Genomic DNA, 14,873 nt, shown 5'->3' with positions numbered 1-14,873 from the left:
AGAAAGCTGGCTAGATTGTCGGGCTCAACGGGTAGTGATCAATGGCTCCATGTCTAGTTGGCAGCCGGTGTCAAGTGGAGTGCCCCAGGGGTCGGTCCTGGGGCCCGTTTTGTTCAATATCTTCATAAATGATCTGGAGGATGGTGTGGATTGCACTCTCAGCAAATTTGCGGATGATACTAAACTGGGAGGAGTGGTAGATACGCTGGAGGGGAGGGATAGGATACAGAAGGACCTAGACAAATTGGAAGATTGGGCCAAAAGAAATCTAATGAGGTTCAATAAGGATAAGTGCAGGGTCCTGCACTTAGGATGGAAGAATCCAATGCACCGCTACAGACTAGGGACCGAATGGCTCGGCAGCAGTTCTGCGGAAAAGGACCTAGGGGTGACAGTGGACGAGAAGCTGGATATGAGTCAGCAGTGTGCCCTTGTTGCCAAGAAGGCCAATGGCATTTTGGGATGTATAAGTAGGGGCATAGCGAGCAGATCGAGGGACGTGATCGTTCCCCTCTATTCGACACTGGTGAGGCCTCATCTGGAGTACTGTGTCCAGTTTTGGGCCCCACACTACAAGAAGGATGTGGATAAATTGGAAAGAGTACAGCGAAGGGCAACAAAAATGATTAGGGGTCTAGAGCACATGACTTACGAGGAGAGGCTGAGGGAGCTGGGATTGTTTAGTCTGCAGAAGAGAAGAATGAGGGGGGATTTGATAGCTGCTTTCAACTACCTGAAAGGGGGTTTCAAAGAGGATGGCTCTAGACTGTTCTCAATGGTAGCAGATGACAGAACGAGGAGTAATGGTCTCAAGTTGCAATGGGGGAGGTTTAGATTGGATATTAGGAAAAACTTTTTCACTAAGAGGGTGGTGAAACACTGGAATGCGTTACCTAGGGAGGTGGTAGAATCTCCTTCCTTAGAGGTTTTTAAGGTCAGGCTTGACAAAGCCCTGGCTAGGATGATTTAACTGGGACTTGGTCCTGCTTTGAGCAGGGGGTTGGACTAGATGACCTTCTGGGGTCCCTTCCAACCCTGATATTCTATGATTCTATGATTCTATGACTGGTCCAGGCTGAGGTTGATGGTGGGATGGAAATTGTTGAAATTATGGTGGATATGCCAATGTGATATAAGCTATCATATGCCAGCAATGTCTCTCTGCAATGTACATTGATCAAACTTGACAGTCTGTACGTAAAAGAATAAATGGACACAAATCAGACATCAAGAATTATAACATTCAAAAACCAGTTGGAGAACACTTCAATCTCTTTGGTCACTCAATTACAGACCTAAAAGTTGCAATTCTTCAACAAAATACTTCAGAAACGGACTCAAACGAGAGACTGCTGAATTGGAATTAATTTGCAAACTGGATACAATTAACTTAGGCCTGAATAAAGACTGGGAGTGGATGGGTCATTACACAAAGTAAAACTATTTCCCCATGTTTATTACCCCCCCCCTTCAACCCCTCACTGTTCCTCAGACGTTCTTGTCAACTGCTGGAAATGGACCACCTTGATTATCACTACAAAAGGTTTTTCCCCCCCGCTCTCCTGCTGGTAATAGCTCACCTTAAGTGATCACTCTCCTTACAATGTGTATGGTACCACCCATTGTTTCATGTTCTCTATGTATATTAATCTCCCCACTGTATTTTCCACTGAATGCATCCGATGAAGTGAGCTGTAGCTCACAAAAGCTTATGCTCAAAAAAATTTGTTAGTCTCTAAGGTGCCACAAGTACTCCTTTTCTTTTTGCGAATATAGACTAACACGGCTGCTACTCTGAAACCTGTCAAATTGGATTGTTAACCCCAGTGATGACTGATTTTTACTGTTTCCTCTAAGGAAATCAGAACAATTTTTGGTGACATTATGACTCTGAAAACAGAGTTGTGACGACTTTAGGATATCTTATATTGCCTTATAATTAATAATCTTTCTTTCAAGTTGTATTCTCTAAAGCTTAAAAGTATATGAAGTCTTTAAACCTTGAAGTCTTTAAACCATGATTTGAGGACTTCAATAGCTCAGACATGGGTGAGAGGTTTATTGCAGGAGTGGGTGGGTGAGAATCGGTGGCCTGAGTTGTGGAGGCGGTCAGACTAGATGATCATAATGGTCCCTTTTGACCTTAATATCTATGAATCTATGAAAATAAAACAGTTGAAACAGGCCCACATTCAAGGGCAAGGCTTATCCCATGTCCAAAGTTAAGTATTTAAACCAGCAGGATTAGGAGGGTGGCATGTGCCTGCCTCTGCTGGGAACACTGGAAACCCATAGTATCCCCAACAGCTCTTGGGGCACTTAATTGATTTCTCTATGATTTACCTCTATTTTTGCTAAAATTCTTGTTCATAGTTTGACTTCTGATTAATTTAAAAAATGTTTAAAGCTAGACTTATTTTCTGCTCTATGCTCCAGGGACCATTTTAGCTTTCCTACAACTTGGCACCTTAGTTTGGATGGACTTATGTATCCTTGCTAAAAATCCTGCTTCTTTTGCCTCTTGTATTGCTTTACTGTTCCTGGCTATGTATTGCAGATGCCTATGTATGGTTAGACATACATGCCCAGCCACTAGGTGCATTTCAAGTTTCTGACAGCAGAACCGTACCAGTGTTGTTGTTTAAGCTTGTCTTAGTACCATATGTGTTTTGTGACATTTTTAGCAGTTCTACAAAGAATAGAAGCAGTGCATGTTTTTCCCACTTGTGTGACTGGCTGACCAAGAACAGCACACTGGAAGAAATCCCACCATTTCTCCATGTTATCACTGAAGGGCTTTAGTCACTAGCTTGCTCCTCAGAGTGAATTGGAGTACATAGATGCCGTATTGGACATGCTTCACTTCAAAGCCTTCCCAACTTATAGTAGGATCTAAAATATTGTGGAACTAGCCAAGAGGATGTTCTGATTGGCCTAGTGACCATCAGAGTATTTATGGTGGCCTGGTCATGCCCTTAGCAAGTCCCAACCAGAGGTAACATCATCAACGATCACAAGCAATAGAGATTTTTGTTCTATATCTGGGTGATAGGCAACTTCTGAGATGCTCCAGCTTGGTGATGGTCCAAAACCAATATACAGTTAGAAGAGCATTCCCATATTCCTCTGAGCCAAAATGGCACAATCATGGATGCATTCTGCGTAGGGTGGGGAAGCACTTGCAGAGGGGCTTCATTATCAAGACATTTGGTGTTTCCAAAACTTATCCTGCTACATAAATATTCTTGGGACTCCAGTTGGCCTGGTTGGAAGTGGACTTTGAGAGCCCTCATATCTCATAAAGTGGTCCTGATTCAAAAGAACAATCAGGCCACCAGTTTTACATAAACAAAGGATATAAAGGATCTTGATTCTTAATCCTGCAGTGGCAAGACTAGGCAATGTCTCGCAAGACGTTCCTAGATGCCTTTTGCCTGTCAGGAAAGGGAAATTTTATCAGAACAGGCTGTGTGGTTATAGAGTTTGACAAGTGGTGACCAAATCAGAGGATGATAGATCTTTCTTCTGTGGGGAGTATCCCATATTGTCTGCCACTCCTCTGAACACCAGGACCCCTTTGTTCTGTTGAAGGCACCTGATAAAGATTGCACTGGTGATGGACATCTTCATTCACTTTGGGGCAGTAGGAAGGATAGAATTTCATGGTGGCTTCTCCCTCCTTCATTATGCTAGCAAAGGCCCTAATTAAACCCAATAGAGAGACATTTCATTAACTTTATGGCCCCCACATTGGCTAAGGCAAACCTGGTTTCCAGTCCTGATGGAATTGGTGGTGATCTTACCACATTAGATCATAAGGAAACAAGGGATCTCTTTACATCTAGTCAAGGTTCCTTTTCCCTGTCAGTGTGGTTCCTGAAAGGGTAGTCATCCTAGCAGCATTGAAGCCCGTAGTGAGATACCAACACATGTGGGAAAGGATTCATTTGGCTGCATTTCAGTGTTTCATGAATGAAAGTAGACTAGTTTTTCTGTATCCCATAGTCATTTTCTGGGGCCTCATTAAGAAGTCACCAATGTTTGGGGAAATTCATGTGGTTCTGAGTAACATGATGAAAGCTCCTTCTGAACAACGGAGAGATCACATTTCTAAGGTCATTTTCCTGGTGGCAGTGACTTCAGCTTGCAGAACGTGTGAGCATCAAGCACCTATTGTAGGGCAGACTCGTATCATCTTTCAAATTAGTGATAGCCAAAAAGACATAGCAGTGGCACTCCTGCCAGTCATGTATATGGAGCATAGACCAAGAACTTATGGAACTGCACATTCTCTGAAAAGAAGAATTGCAAACACAAGTACAACTAGTTTTCTCTTTTAAAAAAATCACAATTTTATAAAACCATGAAATGAATTAGTGGTTAACTTTAATTTTTTTATTTTTGTGTGTTATGCAGATTTTCAGTATCAGAACTAACACTTAAAATGGGATTTCAGTTTTTTAATTGGTAATTGCTGTATCTGCAGAGTCAAGCTGAGTTCCAGTGTTATAAAATATTAATGGAAAACGTCATAAAAACCTATAGAGCATGATTGAACGAGGGGAGTGGAGGTTGTAAGCTTGATGCTGCAGCAATTTTAGTGATTGCTGGCTCAGTGCCATAATTACAATTCTGTATTAATAATACCATTTCAGAGCTGGTGTTGTGCATAAATCAGATTCCTTTCTTGTTTTCCCCCTTTCTCCCCTCGAAAAGGGGAACCATTAGAATATATTCTGAGTCAAAGATTTTTGCTAAGATTCATTCTAGCACTTCCTAGAATAGATATGATTAATGCTAAACTGTTGTAGTTTGATGTACAGTATGCTCACTTTAGGCATGCGTACCTTTTTAATTCTGGCTCCTCTTGCTCGATTCCTGGTGGTGTTGGTCACTACACAAGCCTAATAAGTTGACTACAAGAATGTGTGATTGGAATCAATCCATCTGTCTAAAATAGTTGTTGGGTTGCTGAAAGTCTCCATTTAACTCCCTTACCAAAGATCAGAGCATCCCCCTGTAATTGTCTGACTCCAGCAGCCTTGCTATAGGAAAGACAATCCAAATGTTGTTCTGCATCTTTGCACAGGTGTTTTGCGTAACTGCTCCAGCTAAATCTATTCTAAACATGTTTCTTGTGTGTTAACCTCCCCCCCACAAAATTAAGTTTATTGTTCATAAATGAGAAAATTGATCATACGGAGTAGAAGTAAAAATCAGGTTGAGACATTGTACTCTGTGCAAGGTTTAACCTATACAGTAAATCTGCAATAATCCTCAAACCAGGTCTCTAAGATTCCCTTCTTTTTTCTTATTGTGACAGTAAGTCATACTTATTTATGGTGAGTTACACTACGAATATTTTGTACTTTACTATCAATAATACATCTCTCTGTCTAACTGTATGCTTAGCATACAGAGCAGATGGAAAATATGATTCCTGCCCCATGTAGTTTGTAAGGTATAACAAGCAGGACACAAGACAGTTGGGAGTGTGGAAATGGAGTAGGGAGTAGAATCAGTGACATTACAAGATTACTTTACTCCGTGAGGGCTAGTGAACAGCATTATGTGTGGTGTTTGATGACTTAGTTAATTTCACATGAGACCTATTGATGCTATGAATAGTAAGGATGGATTTGAATAAGGAAAGGGGGTAATGGCCTTATGGATCCACTCAGAACGAGCATTCTAAGTAGCAGAGCTGATGTGGAAGAACGTTTGAAGTCATTTACAGGAAAAGCAGATTAACTGTATATCAAAGCAGCATTGTTAGCAGAGCCAAAAGGTAGGAAATGGTGATGCGAAAATAGATCTGGGGCTCAATCTCCCTCTGTGCTGAAGTTATACTTTGTGCACCTGAAAGTGGGGAGGCAAAGGAAGGCAACTCTAATGACCATGATTATCTTGATGACCTCCTGCAGCAGCAAACTGCAGGTTGTGACTACTTGATACATGAAATATTTGTGCTGCATTTCAGTTTTGTTGACTATCTTGCTGTTCCCATGATAAGGAGATGCAAAAAGGAAAGACTGACCAGTTTTCAGAACACCTTTAATCTTTTTCAATACACATTGTTTTATTTCTTTGCATCCTAGCTCAAATTCAGCTCAGGTTAGTAGTGTGTGCAAGTCATTTAGTCACCCTAGCCAAACAAGTTGGGGGTCTCAGTGTGGTTACTAGTGGATAGATGTCCAGATTTTCAAAATTGTGTCACATTTTGCACTAACTGAGACCCTCAGCAGAGATAACAAATATTGAATGGGCAAGCGGATTGACTTCCTTCTTATTCTTAAATGTGCCACCTGCAACTCCAAGCACATTGATAGAGCACTGTGACGAGACATGCACTATTGCTGCTTGTATTGTACCTGCTGAAAGGATAAGTGGAGGACTTCATTTAATTTACAGAACTATATTTATCCAGCAACTTTCACAAGGTCTAAATTCATTTAAAAATCCTGTTATCTGTTGTGTCTTTCTGTGGTCATTTATTTTCCCCTAGAGAAGCATAATGAAAATTCTTAGGGGGTAATATAAGTGAAGAGGATATTAAGGACATCACTGTTGCCCTTTGGAAGAGCATTTTGTGTTCCTGCAGGTTTGGACACTCATCAGAGATGGGTTTTTTTAATATTATTAAGTGCTCACTGGAAAAGGTCTTTTTTTCAATAATGTAAGTGTTCTCTGGAGTCATCTTTTTTCTTCTGGAAGATTCAACTTTTTTCTTGTAGAGCCCTGTGAGTAATTAAGGTTTGGCAACTAGTTGCACCAGAGTTCTTAGGGAATTCATGAATGTGAATAACATGGAATTGGTTTCAAATAACATATAACAGTATACATTCTCTTTATTATTCTGAAGGGCATGCAAAAATGTAGTAAATATGGTTTACTTTAAATTATTACACCTAATATTTTCTGAGGTAGTCAGTGTGTGATCCAAAGCTACTTGAATGTCATATTACTAAAGAAAAAATGGAGATGAGCATAGATACTTGTGAATTTTTTTGGCTAGCAAGCAAAGCAGATAATTCTCTCCTCTTCCTGCTGCCCCACCCTACTGGCACTAGTAAATAAGTTTCACTCCATAAGTTGCAGGTAAATAAATAGCATGAAGATCATCAGACTGATGGCAAAAAGTAAATTCTCAAGAATTTACCATTATCATATATGAATTAATCCAATAGATGAATCACCCATGACTTGTCATCTTTCAGTTTTCATGTCATTGTGTGACTCATGTTGAAAGGTTCTCTCTTCACTAAGATAATGGAAAATTCGTGTTTGGTAGCCTGACACTTCAAGCACTTAAATATGTTTTCAATGTGTTATTGGTGAGTAAAATTAAAATCATAAGAACATAAGAACGGCCATACTGGGTCAGACCAAAGGTCCATCTAGACCAGTATCCTATCTTCCGACAGTGGTCAATGCCACGTGCCCCAGAGGGAATGAACAGAACAGGTAATCATCAAGTGATCCATCCCGTCACCCATTCCCAACTTCTGGCAAACAGAAACTAGGGATACCATCTCTGCCCATCCTGGCTAATAGTCATTGATGGGCCTATCCTCCATGAACTTATCTAGTTCTTTTTTGAATCCTGTTATTGTCATGGCCTTCACAACATCCTCTGGCAAAGGGCTCCATGGGTTGACAATTAAACAAGCAATTAAAAACTGGGAAGTAAATGTTTTGGAGATTTCAACCATTGGGCACAATCCTACAAAGCTTTAACATTTATACAAGAGTACTTAACATATTACTAACTATTTAGAGGGGAGATTTTCAAAGGCCCAGGGGAAATCAGGCGTTCAACTTCCACTGAAAATCAATGGGATTTGGATACCTAACTTTCCTTTGTACCTTTGAAATTTTTCCCATTAATCATATCTCTCACACTCCCCCCCCCCCACCCGTGAGATAGGTAAGCTCCTTTTTGCAGACAGAGAAACAAAGGGAGAACAGTTAAGCGCTGCCTCAGAATCAGGAGTCGAATGCAGTAGTTCTTTATTCTTGGCCTCCTGCCTAGGTTTAGACCATGCTGCCATTAATGCTGTTGAGCTACCCTTCCTAGGGGCTGGAGGTCACACAGGCTGCTTAGCTGCAGGCAGCCAGCTTAGAGGGAGTTTCAGGTAGCACAGGTGCCATAGCTTTTAAAAATAGAAGACAGTGTCTTTGTGAACCCCTGGAGCAGTAGCTTCCCTCTCCAGCATTGAGTGTAGCCTCAGACTCAGTTTTCCTCTCACTGTCAGTGACCTCCCTCTTACTGTTTACTTAGTTTCACCTTCTGGCCAAATCAAAAAGCCTTGCCCTTCTCCCACTGGGTTAAATAAGAGTCCAACAAGCAGAACTACAAATGTCTGTTTCATTTTCTGGATCACAGTCCTCTCTCCAGGGCCTGTGAGACCACCTCTCCTTGCTTGCAGGGGTTCAAAAAGTCCATACCACTATGGGTGTTGGCCTTTAAGGGTAGGCACCAGGAATAACACTCTTGCTACTATCCCAAAGACCAGACCAGGATGGCTTTAAGAGGGAGACTGCAAATAATTTATGATTTTTAGGAGGCTAAAAAATTACATTTAAAGAAGATATACTCTACAACCACAGCTGTGGGACTTGAGGCAGAAATTAATTTATGGAAGTCCTGTGACCTTTTACGCAAGAGGACAGGCTAGCTGATCACAAGGGACTTTTCTGGTCTTTTAAATCTATGATTCTGTTAATTTAATTATCAGTTTGTTTGTTAGTTTTAAAATACTTCAGTCTCGTTCTGATTTCAGTGAAAACCGTTTTCTTTGCTTTCTTTCCAACAGGTACAGCTAGTTACAACAGTTTTTATGTTTTCTGCAAAAGTTTCTGCCAAACTGTGAAGCCTGGGAAACTGCGGGTCCGTTGCAGTATGTGTAAAGAAGGGACGCTGACTCTGACAAGGGTAAGCAAGAGAATTCAAGTTTTTAAAGAGGTAAAAAGTTTGTATTGAGAAGTAATATAAACATATTAACTGCTGTTTATAGCTTCGAAGATGAAACAAAGATTTGTAAACATTTTATTTATCCTTCCACTTCCACTTTTTTTTTTTTTTTGCTCAGTTCATTCAGGGAAAACTGTTCAAACTTGAGCTCTGATCTTGCAAAGACTTGAGCAGCTACTTAATTTTATGCACCGTGGGAAATCCAGTGGACATATTACATCTGTATTCCACGAGACTCTGAGCATTAGGGGCTGAGACCTGGATCCACAAAGGACTTTTAGGCACCTAGAATATCAATGGAAAAAAACTGTGATTCACAAACCCTGAGTTAGGCACTAGGATCCCTAAACAATGAATAAGGAGCAATTCTCAGAAAGCCTGGAAGATTCCACGGGATTTTACAAAGGCCCAGAACATTCTAGGAGGTTAGTGAAAAATGAATCCATATACAGAATACCTGAAACATTTTACTTCGAACATTCTATTTTCTCTTTTCTCGCTAACAACAAAAACAGCACCCCGAACCCGGCGCTCCTCAAGCCGGCACTCCAGGCGGTCACCTAGGTTGCCTGACCCTAAATCTTCTCTGGTTTCATACAATAGATACCTATTTACCTATAAACAGCTCCCTTGTGTGGCTCTGTATTGATTGGTCAATTGCCAATAAATATACTATGTGTTATTACTAGTTCTTTGGATCTATCTGCTGGTTAGGTTAGCCCACTGTGACTTTGTCTGGTCAGCAGAGTGCCAGTGTCTGTAGCCTCACATCTTCAATCAAGAATTTGTTAAATATTTACCAGAGTTCCAAGAAGTCAGTTCCCGGACAGACAAGGAGGAAGAAAGTGGAATCCGAGGGGATTACTGCCACCCAGAAGTAAAGATAGGGTGGTAGCCTGCTAACACCAGCTGCCATATATAAAAGGAGGAAGAATTAAGTCGTGGATATTATGCATGAATGGAGATTTAGGTGGTAACTGTATACTTCTGCTTTTACCCCCCTCTCCCCCAAAAATGTTGAGCACTTATATTGGACTTGGGTTGCATCCTGAAAAAGGACGGATGTTGATTGAATAAGTATATCTCCAAAAAGAGGACGACTTAGAGGACTTTTTGCTTATACACTGGGAAGTGAGAGCGTTTCTTACAGTGCCTGAAGTCTTATCACCTGAGGTTGCTATAAAAGTGGTTTAATTTTTTTTCAGAAGAACTGAGCACCCACAGCTCCCATAGATTTCAGGGGGCTTTGTGTGCTGTTTGGCATCTTTGGAAATCAAGCTACTTTTATTAGGTGTCGACATTTGGCCTTAACTTTGGTTCACAAAGAGCGATGAGTTTTGCTTTTCATTTTTTTTCAATAGCTTCTGAATGTTTATGTCCAGTGCTTCAGGGAGATCATTTTAAGTGAAAAAAAGTCTATCGTCACTGAAATAATAAAGTGTGATAAACATTGCCAAATTGTTATTCAAAAACTTCTGTCTTTTAGGTAAAACTTTAATGTTATGCTTAAGTCATTTGAGGGTCCCTTTAACTTATTATCAAGACTTTGAAGAAACATATTGAGGTATTCCAGCTGAACAATTGTAAATGTATCTGAATTAGTCAATTCTAATCATATGTGGCATTGTAAATTGAAGAGTCCCACAGTACCTTTGAGAAAGATTGCTCTTTTTTGTACTTAGAGAAACTAATTAGTGGTACTTTCTTGTATGTCCAAAGCTAGACACCTATATCCATATTTAGGTACCTAAAATAAGAGGCCTGATTTATTCTGAGGTGCTGTGCATTTGCAGATCCCATTGATTTCATTAGAGGTTGTGTGTTGAGCACCTCTTAGAATTAGGTTCTTTTGCCATTAACCTTTCTGCCTCAGTTTCTCAGGCTGTAAAATGAGGATAATTCTGGCCTGTCTCACAGGGCTGTTTGAAAGGCTTTGAACACAAATCGGGATAAACTTGTTTCTCTTTGACTTTCATCTTAATTATTATTCTTAAATACCAAGGCATGCAGAAAAGAACAGTGTGGCTCCACCAAGCAGCCCAGACTTTTCAGGTTCCTTCCAGAGTTCAGGTACATCACCTTATGAGAGATCAATGAGCTGCAAGAGAACCAAGAAGTTAGATTCCATTTCACAGACATTTTACTGGGCCATCTTTTTCACCAAAGCCCACATTTTAATGTTTAATCAATAATGGTTTCAATCAAATCTGCATTAAAATAACTTGAATCAAAATTGTTTTTACCTCATATTTATAATTTTGGTTCATATTCAAATTTATATTGTCAGTTAGATGTCAAAGCTGCTGAAGGAAAATGCTGTTTTAATAGCAGAAAATGAAGGGACTTGTTAAAGAACTTTCGCATTCCCCTTTGCATTGCTAACACAGAACACACCTTAGGTTCTTGTCCATGATCACTGACTTTACAGAGTATGGTTGTTTTTTTTTGCTGCTTCAGAGACTTAAGCAATAAAGTCCTGAGACAGGATTGCATTTACAGATTCAAACAGACCTTGCATTAGCTTCCTCATGCTCATTATTCCTAGGGCTTGTCTCTGCAGGTCTTCCTATTTCTTCATCTAGTTTTCTCTTAGCTCACGGATGCTCTGTCTTGTATTCTGGGGAGTTGGAATTAATGATAGCCATCTGATATGCCAGGGCGAGTCATCAGAATAGCTCAGCATTTCCACATAGAATCCTAAAATCTGACAATCTATCACAATACCCTTGCCTCTTCTGTCCTCATGTCCTCCCCCACTCTTCAAACATCTCCCTTCTGTTTCCAATCCTTTTTTCCCTTTATGCCTTTTTCCACATCCTTCTGTCTTTCTCTCCTCTTTTCCATTGCTTCAGCCATCCTAGTTGGTGCCAGCTTCAGGGCTTTGAGTGCTGCAGCCTCTAGTGATGTAAATCTTTCAAAACTCAACCCACTTATTGTAAGTTACTGGAGTTTGTTGCTTCAGAGGAGACATTTCATTATCGTGTTGCTGACACAGCATAAACATGGTGCCAGAAATAAAACTGGGACTCTAATCATCCTGCAAGTAGTAGAAGTTTTACCAGTGGGGCTCCAGGGGCATTGCCCCACAAAATGTTTTTGGACACTCTCCTTGTTCTTGCTTCTATTTACAATGTTGAACCCAGTAACATTTAAACTGAGTCAAATTTTTAAACCGTTCTAACATCATGGGTTTGAAGTTCTCATATGCTTAGTCTTAACTTTGCCAAAGTCTAACTGAACTTCCACATATTTGAGATTCCCTCATCACACTTTTCTTATTTGGAAACGTAATAAGCATTGCTCTTAATTTTGGTAATTGAAAAAAAAGACTGAGTCTCTTCCCCCCACTCTGTCCCCTATAATTCCTCACAACCCTACTGTAAAGACCTTAGTATAAAAAGCTCTAACATGGCAGATCTCTCAACAAACTTCTTTTATCTTACTGTTTGGAATCTACCTGGACTATGTTATTTTGGCATCTATGGGGTAACTAATATAAGGCAGTGGTCTCCAAACTTTTTTGATTGCACACCCCTATCAGTAAAAAAATTTTGAGCACGCACCCCCAATATATGAATATTTATTTCTGTATAAATTATATACATGTACTCCTGTACTAATATATTATGTACATTATAAAACATACACAAAAATAGAAATTAAAAAAGGATTAGATAAGGATGAAATAAACAATATTTTTAAAATATTTTTTTATTTTATTTATTAACAGTACAAAAAACCTTTTTTGCTCTCACTAAAAATATTTTTAGTGAGAGCAATGTGATTGAATATACTTCACTATTTTTGAAAATCTTGGTTTAACACTTTGTGATACAGCAATTCGAAGGTCTGGTTCTAAGTTCAGTTTATTTCAGCCCTTGGTTTTAATAGCTATCATAGCTGAAAAAGATGCCTCACAAAGGTACAAAGATCCAAATGGAAGAAGTGTATCGTTGGCTGCGCTTACTAAATCATGATACTCATTTTTCAATCCCATCCACCAATTATGCAAAGGTTTTTGTTGAAATTCGGCTAGTAAATTTCCATCTTCCTGATGTCAATCAGTTGTTCTTGCAAACTAATCAGAAGGTGTTGCATTTTTATATTTTTAACAAATGGATTCAAAACCCACTGAAACTCTTCATTTGGAAGATTTTTAAACAGGTTAGAAAATTCTGTTTCCAAGTTTTTTAAGTGTGCAGATATGAGAGTTTTTATAGGTGACACACTTACATCGTTTTCAGCAACAAAATCACATAATGATGGAAACATTTCCAAACATCCGTTTTCAAAATGCTCTCTCCATAGCACAGGTTTCTTTCAAAAAGCAGTTACTTTCTCACTCATTGTTAAAACGTCACCTTTACCTTGAAGGGACAGATTAAGTGTGTTTATTTTTTTGAAAATATCTGCTAGGTAGTATACTACTGACAGCCACTTGTCATCACAGAAAAGGTCAGCAAATTTAGAACACTTGTCTTTTTATAAAAGAAAAATGTGTAACTCATCTTTAAGTTTGACAACTCTTTTAAGCACTTTGCCATGAGATAACCAGCGAACCTCTGTGTGGTACAAAAGATTTTCATGGTCACTACCGATCTCATTACAAAGTATTGTAAAGATTCTGCTATTTAAAGGTCTTGTTTTTATAAAATTAACCACATCGATGACATCCTGTAGCACTTTGTGCACTTCTGTCTCCAACTTTTTTGCTGCAATAGCTTGCCTATAAATGATGCAGTGAATGAATTTCATGTGTGGTGCTATCTCGGTAACCTTACCCCGGAATCCTTTCTTTATTCCAGTCAAAGCAGCCGCTCCATCAGTGGTTACTCTTTCACAGCTTTTCCATAAAACATTGTTTTTATTAAAGAAGTCATTTACTGTTGAGAATATATCTTCTCTGGTACATCTTTCCCTAGTGGCTCACAAAAAAGTAGTTCTTTGCATATTTCATTATTGAAACAGAATCTAGCAAATACCATAAGCTGAGACATGTTAGAAACATCTGTACTTTCATCCAACTGTATAGCAAACCTCCCACACTGCGTAATTTGTTCTAATGCATGTTTCTTCAAATCTTCAGCAATGTCTTCTATGCGTCTTCCAACAGTATTTGCTGACAGAGGAATGCATTTTAGTTTGTCGCCATATTGTTTTCCGTGTATTATTTCATCCATTTTTACCACAGCAGGAAGAACAAGTGTTTCCCCAATGGTATGTGGCTTTTTGTCTTTCACTATTAAGTAAGAAACCTCAAAAGAGGCTTCTAAACATTTATCATTAAGTTTAGTGAAATTTTGTAAAGTACTGGATTGAGTAATCAGGCTCATTAGGGCTCTGCTCAATTCTGTGAATTCAACCACTTTTCTTCAAGAGAGATTTCAGACCATTCACTAACTATGCCTGTCTCTCAAGTCACGCCTCCCCACTTCAGTCCGAGCCTCTCCAATGTTACTAGGCCACATGGCCTCATGTACTTATGTGATCTAATATATCAGGCTTCACCTGTGAATCCTCCAAGGTTGGTTTATTCCATCAGTCAACCTGTCTGCAACATGACTTTAAACATTGCTGAAAAAATTGTAGAGGTTTGTCTTCATGTTCTGGATGCTTAGTTTTTAAATGTCTTGCTAATCTTGATGGCTTCATACTATCATTAGCTAATATCTCAAGGCACAATATACACTTAGGGCAAGGTTCATCGTTAACGATAGTGGATGTAAATCCATATTTCAAATAGTCTTCTTGATCATTTTGAATTTTTTTGTCCGACTTCTTGTCAGATCTGATTAGATTGTCATTGTTTTTGCCTCGTAATGTGGCTGACGAAGAGCTCGTACTAGGAGTAGGAGAACTGTCAGCTCTGCCATTTTCTTGTTGTTCGCTTTTGCTCGCA

At 39.4% G+C, this 14,873-nt stretch overlaps 1 protein-coding gene across 6 annotated transcripts in view; it reads left to right on the top strand.

Annotated features, from left to right (window-relative positions):
* The window catches only part of PRKN (parkin RBR E3 ubiquitin protein ligase), a 1,277,841-nt gene that overhangs the window by 517,031 nt on the left and 745,937 nt on the right, over positions 1 to 14,873 (top strand). For 3 of the 6 annotated variants that reach the window (XM_038394015.2, XM_043511264.1, XM_043511262.1), the window contains one exon: positions 8,817 to 8,935. In XM_038394015.2, the coding sequence (XP_038249943.1) occupies positions 8,817 to 8,935 (119 nt within the window). Of the gene's footprint in view, positions 1 to 8,816; positions 8,966 to 14,873 lie in introns of all 6 variants that reach the window. The other 3 variants (XM_043511261.1, XM_043511260.1, XM_043511263.1) reach the window with 1 other exon arrangement.

Source organism: Dermochelys coriacea, chromosome 3 (assembly GCF_009764565.3).
Source record: "Dermochelys coriacea isolate rDerCor1 chromosome 3, rDerCor1.pri.v4, whole genome shotgun sequence".
Classification (NCBI taxonomy): Eukaryota; Metazoa; Chordata; order Testudines; family Dermochelyidae; genus Dermochelys; species Dermochelys coriacea.
This window is presented reverse-complemented; position numbering and strand designations above follow the sequence as displayed.